The 16,415-nt window shown below is 30.6% G+C and overlaps 1 protein-coding gene across 1 annotated transcript in view; it reads right to left on the reverse strand.

Moving 5' to 3' along the window:
• The window catches only part of LOC119676633 (hemicentin-1-like), a 41,202-nt gene that overhangs the window by 20,566 nt on the left and 4,221 nt on the right, over positions 1–16,415 (reverse strand). The window contains exons 3-4 of the mRNA XM_038087881.1: positions 4,447–4,579; positions 1,499–1,707 (exon numbers count right to left, since the gene is read on the reverse strand). Coding sequence (XP_037943809.1) covers positions 1,499–1,707; positions 4,447–4,579 — 342 coding nt within the window. The remainder of the gene's footprint in view (positions 1–1,498; positions 1,708–4,446; positions 4,580–16,415) is intronic.

Here is a 16,415-nt window from a genome sequence, read left to right on the forward strand (position 1 = left end):
AATTTATGCGTGCTCGTGTAAGAGCCAAAATGCATTGCAGCATGCAAATTGTGAGCAAAAACAAATGAAAATAAAATTTCAAAAACTCAAAACTAAACATAATTGCAGTAAAAGCTGCAAAACTCGTTAAGTAAATCGTAAATAAAAATTAAAGTATTTTGGTTTGTTTATTCCTTTTTTTTACTACTACTACTTATGTATATAAATTTTCTTCTTTTTGTTAATGCAAAAGTACTCATGAAAGAAATTTTACAAATTGCTGCTACACAACGCAGTCGGACGCATTGAGAGGGTAGTGGTGGTAGTGGTAGTGGTGGCAGTGGCGGTGGCAGCGTTAGTAGCGCACCGCAATGCAAATTATTGCGCCGTGTTGAATACACGAAACATTATTTGTGGTTTTCCGCTTGGGAGTCAAACCAAGCTGAACGAAGCACTCAACCGATGCGTAACGGTTCCTTACTTCTCGAGGTAATCCAGGCAAAAGCGACAGGATTTATTACTACAGTGAATGTCGCACCAATGGCAGTCAACAAAACGGCAACATCACTACCAATACCAGCACTATCAGACCTAGTACTCCAATACTAGCACCACTACCAGTGGTAGTGGTAGTGGCAGTGGCAGTTCGACCCGCATTCGCGCCAACTACAATACAATTGCATGCCGCATTAATACAATGCTTTGGTCGAGGCAATAAAGCTTTTAAATTGCTTTGCCAATTCAACGCTTTGCGATTTACATGCAGCAGCAATCGTTGCTGTTGTTGGTGTTGCCGTATATTTTCTTTTTAATTCAGCATTCATGCTTTTATTTCATTTTTTATTTTTTATTTTTTATTTAAAAACATTTTTTTATGTTTTATTCAACCACAATATCCTAATGGCAATAAAATGACTGCCATTGCAGCGATATGTGCGACAGCGAATAAGCGGAAACGGATGTATGAGTGCAGGACTACAGCGCAGCTCATCCTCATTTTGCATACCAAATACAGTAACAATATTCATTTTAATAATGGCTCCGTTGCCAATACCATCGCTACCACCGCTTCCACCACTTCCAACATAGCTACTATGACTTTGTATGAGGTTGTTGTTGCTTTCATTGCTACTGTTTTGGGATTGGAGTTGCCATTGTTACTTGTGTTTTCTGGGCAGTCAGTAATGTAGTTAAAGGTGCCACATCCATGCACGAATGGACAAACAAACAGACATCCAGACTACAGACAGACAGAGTCATCTTTGATATGTTGGCTTATTATATACGCTTTAATAACTTTGAACAGTGCACGCAAATTAAATACGCTCGCTTGCTTTTCACCACCCAGAGGCATAAATTGGTCAATTACTTCTCTCATTCTTATTTACTTCCGTTTTTTATTCCTCTTTCTCTTCGCTATCGTTTTATTGTTTTCTTTTTTTTATTTTCGGTAATTTTTATGGTTTTGCATGCATTTTATTTAGTCTCGTTAATTCAGTGCTCAACATTTTTTACTTACCGATTACTGTAAGATTAATTTTTAGATTCCTTGTTGGAGAATTGCGGAAATCCACGCGGCAGCGGTATACTCCTTCATCATTTATGCTGACGTTATCGATTTTCAATTGTGCTGGATGGGATGTACCACTGAAGTATGCACGTGAACCGAATGCAGTTGGTGATGACCAGAGACGTGCTTGACCAAATTGGCGACCGCGTACATCGAAACTATAAAATAGGAGAAACACAAGGATTAGAATTAAAGAATTGGAATAAGGATATAGAAGTTTCAAGTGGGCTCAAGCATTATTTTAATGAAAACAGTAAGTTCTTTCTATATATAATACTAAAAAATGTGAGTGATATTAAATATAAAATTAAAATATACATTAAAATATAAAATTGTATAATGTCATATTATATATAATTGAATATTTAAAAGGAAAAGAAATTTTATGAAAATGTACATAATACGATATTGACTAACAATCCAAACATAATTAATAAAATGTGAACTACTACTTGTAAATTACTAAGTAAATATATTTATCATCTATTTTAAGTATGAGATCTGTTTAAAATTTCTTGCGCCCTATACTTTCGATGCTTTTCTAATCTTTATAGTAGTATATGTATACGAAAACTTTCTAGCTCAAGGTTTTGGATATAGTTTACCAGATGGAGTATAATTTTTTAACAACTCTGAGTAATACTTTGCTTAAAACTTTCGAAATATTAACTTACTACATATACTGCCACAGTGGCATACTAGTTAACAACATTTCGGAGTTAGTGCATCTGGTCACTATTACTTTATGATACCTGGGGGTTTCTGCAGAGTCTCACCCATCTCACTGACTAATTTGAGTACTCCTCATGATCTTCGTGCTAATTTTCAATTCGATTTTAATGAAATATAATTTACGTGAAAAATATATAATTAAGTTAATATTGAATTTATAATTCTCATTTAGTTTAAGCAACTAGATAAATATAAAGAATTCATATTTTTGAAAAACAAATAGTTATTTTAATGATTTACTTGTTGACTTTAATTTTCCGCACTTGGTCATATTATGTGCATCAAATACGTGAAGTTGGAGATAAGAATTAGTTAAAAAAAAAAAAATCGTATGCTATATATGTTTGTATGAAATTTTATTTATAAATCTATGAATTATATAAATATGATGTTTGAGGAGTAAAATTTACATCAACGAAGATAATAATTTTATTACTTTCAAATAATGGCACATGAAGAATAATAATGTTGAATTTATAGTTCTCATTTAGTTTAATATGGAATATATTTTTTTATATAAATTTTATATGCCTCTACAGGTCATATTTTTTTTCAAAATTATGGCTTTGTATAATATCTTTTTATTTTTAATATATTCTATATTTCGGGTTTACCTGAGAACTATCATCAGGATCGGGATCCAAAATTAATAAACATTAATTAATATTAATAAAATCTGTGTTCATGCGTCATGTATGGATATAAACGTTTAATTTACAAAAAAGTTGATCTTTCTTTCTGCTCAAATTGCCACTAACATGTCCACGGTTGCCACTTGAAAATTTTTTCCTGTACCAAAATTGGTTTAAAAAGGTACCATTTCTGTAAAAAAAGGTCCAAAATTTTGTTGGACTTTTTTATTTTTTCGTTCTGTGTTTTTCATAGTTTTATAAATGAACAAAATATAAAATAGTGCAAAGTTGCATTTATAAAAAAAATTAATTGGAAATATCTACAATAAAGTTGGGTCGTCAAAAATCTATCACTTTTTGAACACGAGTACCAAACGAAAAAAAAATACCAATTTTGGTACTAAAGTACCATAAGTGGCAACCGTGAACATGTCATTAATTTAAATTTTTAGTGAGACTTTAGTGAACACTTACAATTGCCTTAAGTATGCAATGTAAAATTTGAGCAAAGTATCTATGAAAGTAAATGATTAAACTAATCAATATATATTTCAGAAATATTTATTTCTTAAAACCGAAACAATATTATTTAATAGTGCATTACAGATATCAATGAGTAATTAAATGGTTTGAATTTATTTTTAAAATAAATTAGTTATTTATTTTGTTACTTCACATTTTATTCATAGTGTAGTGTTTTTAATGCTGACCTATATTTAGATAAAGTTTTTTTTTCCTAATTACATTGGAAAATTTTTACAAATCCTTAAATTTAGTACTTTTAAGCCTGTCCCTTTAAATTAAAAATAATTTCAAATTGATGAAAAGGAAATAGTTAACATTATCAATAGCGCACCTCATGAATAAAATATTTTAATCCTGCCTTCTGTTTAAAAACCGTACACTAAGCTGTTTAGCAATAAAAGTGAACCTTGAATAAAAGTTCTCTTATACAGACACACACACACGCACACATGTATATACATAGAATTGCAATAAACTAGTTACAAGGATTAAAAGCTTTTAATGGCTTTTGTTAATGTAACTTTAACGCAGGTTAAAAAAGTATCCTTTGCTATTAAAAGTATGCATATCCATACCAACGCATCGAGGAAGGGTGAAAAAAGTTCATATCTGCCCATGTATGTATGCATGAATATGTATGAATGTGGAAAACTGTGGTTAGCTTCACAATTTAAAACATGTAGCAAATTATTTACGGATAAAAAGTTGCTCTGTATATACATTTTATACATATTATACATATGTGCATGTTTAAGTAAATCTATTTATAATATTTTCAGAAATTATTTTCTGGCTAAAATATTTTTAGTTAAATTTGAGTTTAATAAATTAAGTGGACTTTCTGTGTGGATCCTTTTGTTAGATTTTGATTTTTTTAACTTTTTTTTAGGTTTGTTTAAAATAAAATACAAGCTAATTAAATTAAATCCTTTTTTAAATAATTTTTTTTTCTGAAAAAATATATATATCCAATTTTATAAGAAACTATGTACCATATACCACACTTACTTGTATATGGGCTCACCGTCACCCTCACGAAACCAAAGTACCATATAAACAGCATCATCTCGTTCCATTGGTGTTATGTCACATGGTAGCATTGCTTGACGACCCATTACGCCTTGCACAGATGTAAGCGGTACTGTAAAAAAAAAAAATTACGAAAAATATTGTCAATAAGTTGAAAAAGTAAATCCACAATAAAATGCAATACAAACTGAAGACAAAGCCGATAAACAAAATTAAATGCAAATTGACAGTTGTTTATGAAAATTTATTCTATATAAACCCAAATAAGAGTAGAAAAACTTACTACTAATAAGAGAGTTCGAGAATGTAGAATAAATACATTCGCATATACCAACAATCAACAAACAACGCTGCAAGGCAGTCTCTGCAATAATAGAAAAAAAAAACAATGCGGATGTATCTTTCGCATGTGGAGAAACTTAATGACGTATAGTCACGTGTGCTGCTTTTTTCTGGAGCTGTAACAATTGGCACACATCATCGGCTTCATCAGTGTGGCACAAGTAGCAAAAGCAAAAGCATCAGCAACTAAATCAACATCAACAACTGCAGCAGGTCGACAGCAGCAACCAACGTTCAAATGTTAACAGCAAAACAAGAAGAGGAACGGTAGCTGCGGAACATTTGCGTAATCACTTCGAACGCTACTACCGTAGCTGACTGCGCTCGTTCCATGGCAAATGATGATGAATCGGTGGAAATATTCCGGATATGCGTCATGAGTAGAAAATTGTTTACTTGTTTCGTAAATGTTCATTTTCATTTCATATTGTGTTTTTTTTATATTTTTTTATTTTTCTGCATATTTTTATTTTTATTTTAGCAAAATAATCAATTTTATGCTTCGCTATTTTATTTAATTTTTTTTTCTGCATTTATTTTTTGAAAATAAAATATTTAGAGTTAAATTTTCAAAAATTATTCATTTAAAAAAATTACCTAAACAAACTGAATTCGAATTTATTGGATTCATTTATTTTTCTTATAATTTTATTTCCTCAAAGTTTGCCATTGAATATAAGAAATTGCAACTACAGTACTACTAAAAAATTGTGAGGAATATCAATGCAGAAATATAGTCTATATATACATATAATATGTGGAAGTGACTGGTAGAGGACTACAATAATCATTATTGTGAATTCTCATGGTAAATATCAAAATGCAGTATAAATGAACAAAAATATTTGAATTGAAATATACTACATATAAAATAGAAAATATCTCTGAATATATTCAGTGCATATTTAAAAAAAAACGTAAACAAATATAAGCAGTAAATCAACAATCCATAAACTGGCGAGTAACAATTTTGCTTTAATTAATAGCACGCGAAATTAGCGAACACTAAATTTGTACCTTTTATTTAGTGTAAACTAATAGCTTTATGAGTGTTACATACATTTTGTAGTGTTCGTGTTTTGTTTAATGTATAAGTATTGCTTTCTTGAAAATAGTTCGATTTTTTTACATTAACATTGTACGACCAGATTTTCGAATGAAAATGGGTGCAAAATCCTTGCTTCAGAGTAAAAATAGTTTTTTTTCTGTTAAATATATTAGTAGAATGACCATGACTAAGTTCAATAAATTGTGTCTAAAATATTGCAACAGACATACATCTTGGGTTCTATTGTAGATAAAGAATCTATAGAGAATTGTTTTTCATCTATTAACTTACTTTCCATTCTAATTTCTTACTCTGACAGGAACAAACGCAGGTTAACTCTTTTGACTTCGATACAGGTAACATAAAAAATTCCGTCAATTTTTAGATATTTATTCATATATGCGATTCACATGATTAAATGAAATTAATTGGTTAAAAATTAAAAGGTTAATTGGTCCTTACTGTGTCTCAGAGAACTTCATCCTAGTCATATGATATCTTGTATCTCGAATCAACTTATTAACTATTATATAAATATATATATATATTGTGGGACGTCAGGATAGCACACCGTTAAACTAGTAACCCACTGAAGTAAGTTAAGGAATAGCCGAAGTAGACCACGAAACGACTTGGGTCCTTTTTCGTCCTTCGATTCTAACTAAATAACACGCAATAGGTTGTAGTAATGATAATATACCAAAAAAAAAACTTTTTCAAATCAACACACATAATAACATAAATTATTTTTATTTCATTATATAGTAGTAATTAATTTATTAACAAACAAAATCGATATACTTGTGTTTGAATACTATTTGAACATATACAATAATAACACATAATATTAACACAAGGAATTATAATACGTCCTTTGCTACTTATTTTCAAGATTAAAAAACAAACTGTATTTTATACATACTATTGAAAGTAAGAGCATCTAAAATTATTAGAGAAAACTATTAAAGCCATTAAGGCAAGTGTTCTTACAAGCTGTCACTTTCTGCTCAGAATATTGTGTCTACTCTCTAAGGGATTATTTTTAGTTTTAATTAAAAATCTTTAAAAACTGACTAAGGTAATTTCCTTTCATAATCACTTTATTTATTCTTTTTATATGTAATTGTTTACTAACTGATGTTAATAACAACGTTAGTTAAATTTTGCTTATAAACCTTAACTCTTTTTTTGTTAATATATGAAAATGCTATCCAGACTCAAACTAAAACTTGTTATCAAATGTACTTCACAAAGTGGTTAAGATCCTTAATTCTTTACTGCTTTGAGTTCTTATTGCATATTAAAATTAATCGCCCGAAGTGAGAGACTGCAGTTGAAATTTTTAAAGCCGCAAAAAACATTTCATTTTAATGCATCTTTACGCTAATAAAAATACTAAAAGTAGATAAAATTTGTACAAAAATGCGGATAAGAAGTCTAAATGCAATATTCCTTTTTGCTAAGTGTGAATAAAAAGAAAAGATGAGTAGAAGATAGTAGCCTAAGAAATAAGAACAAACATAACAGCCTTTGTTGGAACTACGAATACACGTCGCAGAAAATGAAACCACATATGAGACTAGGCCATAAGGTATCATAGAAGCGCTTAAGATACGTTAACATAAAAGCATCTGCAAATAAGATTTTACAGAGCTACTTGTGCTGCTTTCTATATAAGCATGTATGGAAAATTGCAAGGAAGTAAGTAAGCTCTTGTACTACCTTTCAGTGGAAAGCATTTCATACATAATCATAGGCAATTATGCTATCGCAGCATCTCCATTTGCCACCTAATATCTCATTTAAGATTAAAACTTGAAAGAAACCAGAGCGTAATGTAGCGTAGCGTAGTGCAAATGCGTTATGGCAACGCCTAATGGCAGATAAAATATCTTTAAGTGCAAAATTAAGTTCGTTTCTAACAAACAAAAAGCCTGGCAACAAAGCAAGTTGCCAGATATGAGAAAAACTTGTAAACATTGTGTGCCTATTTACTTTTTGATGTCTGTGATAGTTTTTGATTTTGTAAAGAAGCGCCTTGCGTTGCTTAGCAAAATGTTAAACAAATGTTGCCTGACAGTTTAAAGTTTATAGTGAGCGCTATAGAAAATTTCTAAGAAACTACGTACGTTAATCTTCGAAGTGTTACGGCAACACAATTTAAATCATCCGAAATTATGGTTAAGTGCAACATGCAACAAAGCCAAACACAACTTAAGCCTGCTGCTCAATAATTCCTTGGCATTATACGTGTCTTAATAAGTGCATCTTTTTCTAATGATCTGCCCCGGAGCGTAGCATGAAAAATTGTTTACGTGCACGTCGGTTGCATGCAACATTTGCGTCTTGGGTTGAGTGTTGCATTTTTGCGCACATTTTGCATATTTCAATTTACTCCGGTGTTGCGCCAAAGTAGGCCAGCATTTTACTGAACTGCATGTGGTATGTTTCGAGTATCTATTGGTAACTGCAATTACATTACCCTCCGTTGTAGTGGAATCTAACTCTTCCTATACGCAGAGAATCTAGCTGAGACAAGGCAAGAAAATCGTATGAAAATAGTGTGAAAATGTTGTGAAAAACTCGGTTACATTTTTGTTCACCAAATTGGATGGATTTCTCTTTTGTTATCTAATTTAAGCGTGAAGCAAAAGATTCTTTTAAAAACAACTAAAGAAGTAGAGAAGTGTGGAACAAAATTTACTTCAACGCTTTTATCAGCAGCGGCTTTAACACCAGCATCAGCAGATTACTGAATTAAGATAAATTACCATTTTTGACAGTCCAGCGTGTCTGTGTGCGCGAACATTTGTCGGACGAGTCGGTGAAAAATGCCTCCAGTTAGTGTTGTTGGGAGTGTTTCGCTGACCAGAAGTAGATGAGTCGGTGAGTAGAAAATTAGATGGGAAAAAGATTAAGTTAAAAACAATGATGTGAATTATGAAAAATGTGTTGGCGAAAATAATTCAAAAAAATATGGACACGTATAAATTTAAATTTAAAAGACTTCCAGAAAGTGGAAATTCATTTTTTACTTTTGGGTGTAATTTAACTGTTAGCGCTGGAATGGGAAATACTTAATATATATGTTAATAAGAAATATTTGACATTACTTCAATATTTCAAAGTACCCTTGTTTATGCTGTTTCTTCTTTTTAATTTAAATTAACATATAAATTAACACAAATATATTACTCCAACTTTAAGAAAAGAAATGCATATAAAGATGAAAAAATTTTCCTCAATATGTATTCTGTATTACATACATATGCTTACTTGAAAACTATAATGAATAATTTTGTTTCTAAGTCAAAAATACATTTTACGAAATCACAAAAAAACTTAATGACAACTTCTTCAATAGTTATTAGGACCACTCCGAATAAGTCACATACAAATCCCAAAGCAAACTTGATAATAATGTCTTTAATATTTACTTAAGACCTTTCTTTAGACCACTCTTTATTAGTAGCATTACTTTCATATCAAATATAGCTGTTGGTTATATGTATACCAAACATATACCTATGTCGTATGTCTGACAGCTATTCAGATCACTAATAAAACATTGTAATACTTTATACTGTACTATTTTGGTCTTAAGAATATCTTATATATTTCTTAAGTATAAAGCTTACTACTCATAAATGTTTGACCAAAATTCATTGAACTAACAAATGATTAACAAACAGTAACATATTTTTTTCAAGCCGCAATAGCTGAAGGTAGTAGTTTTTTCACTACAATGGAGGTATGTTTCAACAAGGCTTTGTGCAATGGCTGTTATCTTGAAGATGAGAAAGAATTTATTAAACATATATCTATATACATCTCCACATCTTTGTAAAGGTTTACAGACTAAGTCACTTTAAGGTTTTGGAGGCGGCGAACTTAAAGTCACTGGTGACGACCTTTATCAATGTTCTGATCGAACTGAGATAATGAAAGTAGACTGGTCGGACCATCTCAGCATTATCTTAAAAAACAAATAGTTTAACAGGAATAATATCATGAGATAATAATGGTTAGTAGAACTCTTCTCTCACAGACCACTTTTAGGGCATAAACATGGACTTAGGATGTTTTCCGCTGTGCTGACAGACATGCTGACATATGGCTACTTCTATGCAAGTGGTTATTTTGTGCTTAACCAATTTGTAATTTTGTTTTTATTTCATCTCATTAATATTCCTATGTGTATTGATTTATTGGTTGTAGTAGCAGATCGAGAGGTATCTTTCTTCTGAACACAATTTGCGATTCGCCGTTTTGCTAACACATTCCTTGCAAGAAACCTTAAGATATAAAAAGACCAAAAGATCAAATTAAACCTGTATAATTTATATAATTTAATAGATCTGTCAAAAAAGTGAATGGAATGTAATAGAATGTAATAATAGAATAATAGAATGATAACATAATTGATTTGAGTTCGTTCAGTTCAAAGAACTCGCTAGCGATTGAGCTGTATTTTTATCATCAATTGATGCCCACGAATGTTCTCACGAATTTTATAGATTGATGACAGATTTAAATTGAATTTTAAGGACTTTGCAGCATTTTGGTTATTGTTAAGTATATTAACCTTCTATTGAATATTAAAATTCGTAAACAAACATTAGCTCCCATTTGCTGACGAAACTTACGATAATAAATATTAACTCTTCACGGCTGAATAATTTAAAATCACCTCTAGCCGTTCTGTTAAAAAGCAGGTATGTTAACAGAAATACTTTAATCCATTGATGTAAATTTTTTAAACTCACAGCAATCATATTTTACTCTTTATATAGATAATTTTTTTTTGTTTTGTTTTGCGATAACTGCTTTTATATTTTGATTATTTCCTTTTAGAATTTAATAACCGAAATTACTTATCGCAGCATTGAAATCCACTTAACATAAACTTTTCATACCATAAGCTGACATGAAGCTGCGGCAATCGAGATATTAATCCGACGTACAGTCAATAAATGACCCAAAGATACATATCATCAACCGACAACAGCATACGAAAAAAGCTGCCCCACAAGGCCTACAGCCATTAAACCCCTAAAAGTCCACATACATAGTGTAAATGTACATAATGTATTTAATATAATAATAAAGTGTACACACAGTACTTGTGCTCTGAGCGAAGGTGGAAAGTGCTCAATATGTGCTGTGCTATAAGTAGCCTGCGACATCCATATAACTCATTTGAGTACAACAAAAACAACTTAACAACCGGCAATTCGTATACAAACACACCGAAACGAGAGTGCTACGTGTGTACATGTACGTGTGAGTGCTGCTTTAAAGCATTTTCATGGGTGATAAAATCTCTCGAGGCGTATAAATCAATTTTTATGGTTGCGTTTATTTTATAAGGCGACATTACAAAATACACGTTATGTTAGGTTATGTTTAGGTTTTCATCTTGTTTTTTTTTTTCTTTTTGATTGTATGTTTTTTTAGATGTTTTAGATTTTTTTTGTTCACACGTTTTTGTTCTCGTTCGATGTTATTATTTTCCTCTCGAACAATTTATTTCGTTTTTCAGTGGACTGGGTTCATATTGTACTCGTTACGAGCAGCTACAAGCTCTATGGATTTTGGTTAGATAGCTTCGGTGAGTGCATTTACTGTTTTGTTTGGAATTTGCCACTCTTGAACGATGATTATTGATGACTTATCGTGCTGCCAGTTCATGCTATTGTTGCGATGCGATTTGGTCATGTTAGCTGTGGTGGCTTATACACTTGTGATGGTTGTAGCACTGATAAACTTGAATAATTGCTCAGCACTGGAGTCACGATTATTTTTGGCATTTGCTGTTATAATCGAATAGTACATAAAATGGTAAAACTGCTACATATAAACTAATAATCTTTTTTTTGAATTACTTTTACAATTTTTGATATTAATTTAAAGAAATTATAGATTTAAGTAATGTGTTATATATATGTATTTACATAAGTACAAAATACTTTTTGATTTTTATATACTTAATTATATTTACAAATAGTTGAAATAATATTTTTGAAAAAACAAAAAGTTGTACTTAAATATACATAGATAAAGTCAGTAAGTAGTTAGTAGGTATCAACAAAATACTTGCAAAAGGTTATTAACTACCGTAAATGCATAATATATAAAAAGGAAACGTACTTCTAAGATAGAGAATAACGTATGTTATCTACACTAATGTCGCATTATATATAATAATGTAATCTAAGTTCGATTCTGGTAATGGTAGTGGTTTTAATGAGATTGTATAATAATCGAAAATCAGGAGCCGATTCATTTTATTGATTACGAAGAAGTGTTCGAAGCCGATTCATTTTATTGATTGCGAAGAAGTGTTCGTGTTTACAAGAACACGCTTTAGACTACCGTACAATCTTTATACGAAGATATACTCTACTATAAAATAAGCTTTTGTAATCTTTTGATCATATCTATGTGTTTGTCTAGCTGAATAGCTGATACATTAAGTAATTGGATACTTAGTAGAGACAGTCTGCTCTTCAATTGAGAAAAGGATTATCTTTTGATGTTTTATGATTTTATTTTTTCTAATATATTATTTATTTAATCATATACTTTTCATATTTATTTCTTAAAGCTATGAATATTCAATAAAATTTTAAATAATATATAAATATTTTATCATAAACAATATTGAATGCTATATTTTTTACAAAATCGAAATTGTTATGAGTTACTATGACAATAAAACCAAGATATTTTGAGCAACTTAAATAAATAAATTTTTTTCAATCTAATAAATAAATTCTTGACAATTTTTAAAAATTGATCTATTCTTTACTTAATATCCTTTGTTCATTTATATAAAAATCTAACTTATGTTGCTTTCCCAGAAGTTAGGGGTTAAAGATAGTCATCTATGCATAAAAAGATACGCTTGATAAGATACAAGGAAAATGCAGAAAAGATACAAAAATAATTAAAATGAATTTATTGAGAAGATTTTTAATTGTGGTTAATTCTGGTGAAATTTGCTGATGAACATCTGGCAAAAGACAGAAGTGTACATATAAATAAATGATTTTATATTGTATGAAACTCTGAGTAGATATACTAAGATATCCAATTGGCATTTAATTAAAAAGAATCTGTTAAACGGTTCAATGAACTGCAAATTTACTATTTAATCATGGCAGCTTAATAATGAAAATGTGGAAAATCACCACAAGTATTATATGCATTTTACTTGAAGACAAAAACTTACTGTGCTGAAATAAAAACAATTGTGCACCAACAATCCTGAGGAGTTCGTAATTAAAATACGAAACACATAAGGATACGATATTTGACAGAGTAGTAAAAATAAATGAAGAAAAACACACCATTGTTTGAGTTTCCGAGCAGAGAATCATCACAGGAGGAGAATGACTCGATCCAGAAGAAACAGTAGAACAATACGTAAAGTACCATAAAAGCTCCTTATTTAATTTGCCAGCAACTGCAATTTTTTGTTGAGATATAAAATGAAAATATACATAACAATTTAGCCAAATGTACTGTTATGGCCGCACAGATATTCACATTCTCGAATCTAAATTTCGTAATTTCCTTGCTTCTGGATTATGGTCGGCAGGCAAGAAAAAAGTTATTTGTATGCAAGGAAAAACTTCCTCAGGCAGAGGAAAACTACAACATATTTTGCATATACGGAACGTTGTTTGCCAATTCTTTTTCTTATGGTTTTAATTGTGAATAATGTGAGATTTCTTGCTTTGCATTTAATTGTTTCCATTGTTTTCGTTCCCACCTCCACCGGTTGGAATAGTTCACAATAGTGCTTCTAGTTCTGAGAGCTACAAGCTGTTCAATTGTGTGAAGACAATTGTGCGTGCATTATCCTTGGGGGGTTTTTGTCTTAAATCTTCAAATTGTTTTACGGTTTTTGGTAAGAGTGGGTGTAGGTGTGGGAGTGGGAGTGGGGGTGTGCTGTAATAGTAGTTAGCATACAATTGCTTAGGAAACTTGAAATTCTCTAATCTTGAAATATTGCAAACGGATTTACATAGGATAAACGCTCAACAATTTATCAGCTAATTTAAGCCAATTGTGTGAAATTGAACGAAATATTCATTTGCAACACATAAATACTTTAATGCTCTTTGAGTTACCGATAAATTAATTAATTACAACTTAGACTATAGATAAAGTATATAAAATATAGCGGATAAAGATTAAATGGGAAATTAATGGTAAATTTAGAAAAAAATATACTTAAGTGCAATTATATGACTGTGTTTAATGCGCTTATCTAAGTCTGAAATCAAGTCACAGGACTTCAATAACTACTACCGTGACCTATTACTTTTAGGTATGACTAATACATCTTCTTCTTCTTCTTAATTCCTTTATCTCCTTGTGGAGCATAGCGCCTCTGAATAATACATAGTAATGGAAAAAAATAACATAAGACCTTGAATGAAATCTATGGAGCTATATAAAAAATAGGTGACTCGCTTTAAATAAACTATGACGGCGAATTAGAAATACAAAAAAAAGATCCTAATCATTAGAAGTTGCATCAAACCCTAACACATAAGATGACTTCTGTCAGTGTACTTATCGTGGAAAGTAGAAATGACAAACTAGAAATAATTGCTTGATAAAGTTTACAGCGATTAAAAAGAAGAAGGGCCAACTGGAAAAAAATAATGGGAAAAGTAATATATAAACGCGGTGGTCTAGAGTGATATGAGTGTTAAGAGGAAATAAATGTTAACACAGGTTCTATCAAATAACTTTTCAGCACTCTTATTCCATTATATTGTGGAACTGTCAACCTTCTCAGCTTTTTTCTATTGAGGACGAACTGACTCTTAGTCTGATGGTTAATGTAGGTTAGATTGAGATCGTGTGTTTAAATAACTGTCATCATTTCCAATCGGAGTTGTCTCCGAATTTCGCTCTCTGACTGATCTGCGAGTAGTCGATAGGTCATATGTCACCACAAATTTTTCTATTCTTCTAAGCACATCACACAGTGGAATTTGTTTTAAATTATTGGCCTCCTTATTCTTATTTCAGAACCCTTTCCAGCGATCTAGACTCCTAATCCTTTAATATTTCTATATCCACGAACGTAGCAGGGAGAGGCCAGTGAGAAAGATTGTCGTTGTTCATTTGTGAGGTTTGACATTTCCTAACAGTATTCGATTTCAGATATTATAGATTGGGTTGATATTATGACTGTCTGACTATCTTCAGCGTTAGTGATATTTAAAGAACGCACTGTATTCTCTCATATTAGCTTGTATCAGTCTGATTGCTTTTTTGATTGCTTATATTTCGTCGTGAAATACGCCGCAGTTATTAAGGACTCGATAAGGGCATTGTTTCTGCATATTCCCCAAAAAATAATTTTACACTTATTTAAATGATACCTCTAAAGTAATCGGCCAAAAAACTATACTATCTAATTTTTTTGATAGGGGAAGGAATGGAATAGTCTGATTGTTAACTGATATGTTGCTTCAAAAGCGATTTCTTTTAGGAGGAATCCACTTTTTTATTAGAGAGTTTGTGTTGGACCACACAAGGTTTTCAAAAAACTCAAAACCTTAATTAAACAAAATTAATGTAGTAATAATTATTTGAATTTATTCAATAAAATATTGATTTCTTTAACTAAATTTGTTGTGATTTTCTTAAATTTTTAAGTATTTTTAACTATGCTCACATTAAATGAAATCATAACTCTTTAAATGATGTCTTTAATGTCTCACAAATTAATGCTTGTCTAATGAATTATATCCTTTGCCCAAAGAAAAGAACGTCTGATTGTGCCCAAAGCCATGAATTTATCAAAAGGTTTGTCATTTTAATCGCAATCCTAATATTCGGCGATTTGTTTTTTTTTTGTTGGAGAAAAAATATTTTGTGCTAATTTTGTCTTCTTGTTGTCATTTTTTTGTAGTATTAATTCGATTTTCTTATCCTTGACACGCTCCGATAATTAACTTGAAAGAAAATCACATGACTTATCTTAATTTCTTGAAACGGAAGGAAAAGGGGGATACGTATATATGAAAAAAAATGGTTATACGAAAATAGCTTAATTAAGAGAAAATTATAAAGCAAAACAAACATACATGATAGGAACGCACATAATTACAGATAAAGGTGAACGAGGTTAGCTTGCAAAGTACGTGCATACAGCGAATGTTAAATAAAAATAACAAATCTGCACCTGATAGGTTAAACACGATTAAATTACAAATAAAAATTAGAACCAGAAGGGAAAAAAATCGAAAATTTATGTTTGATTGCAGAGAAAATAATGTATGAAATATATTTTCTGTATATATGTATTATAGGTATGTACTCTATATATATTTTTTCTTCATTTCGCAGTGAACTTAAAGTGAAAGTATATAAACTTACTGTATTTGATGAGCTCGAAATGTTAAATAAAATTCAGTTTCGGTTGTCTAAATCTGCGACTTCAAACAAAAATGTTAATTACCTAACGCAGCAATCATTCATTGTAGCGCCTCAGGGCCAGAAGGACTAGCTATTAAACAGGAAAGCTTAA

This window comes from Teleopsis dalmanni, chromosome 2 (genome assembly GCF_002237135.1).
Source record: "Teleopsis dalmanni isolate 2A chromosome 2, ASM223713v2, whole genome shotgun sequence".
Taxonomy (NCBI): Eukaryota; Metazoa; Arthropoda; class Insecta; order Diptera; family Diopsidae; genus Teleopsis; species Teleopsis dalmanni.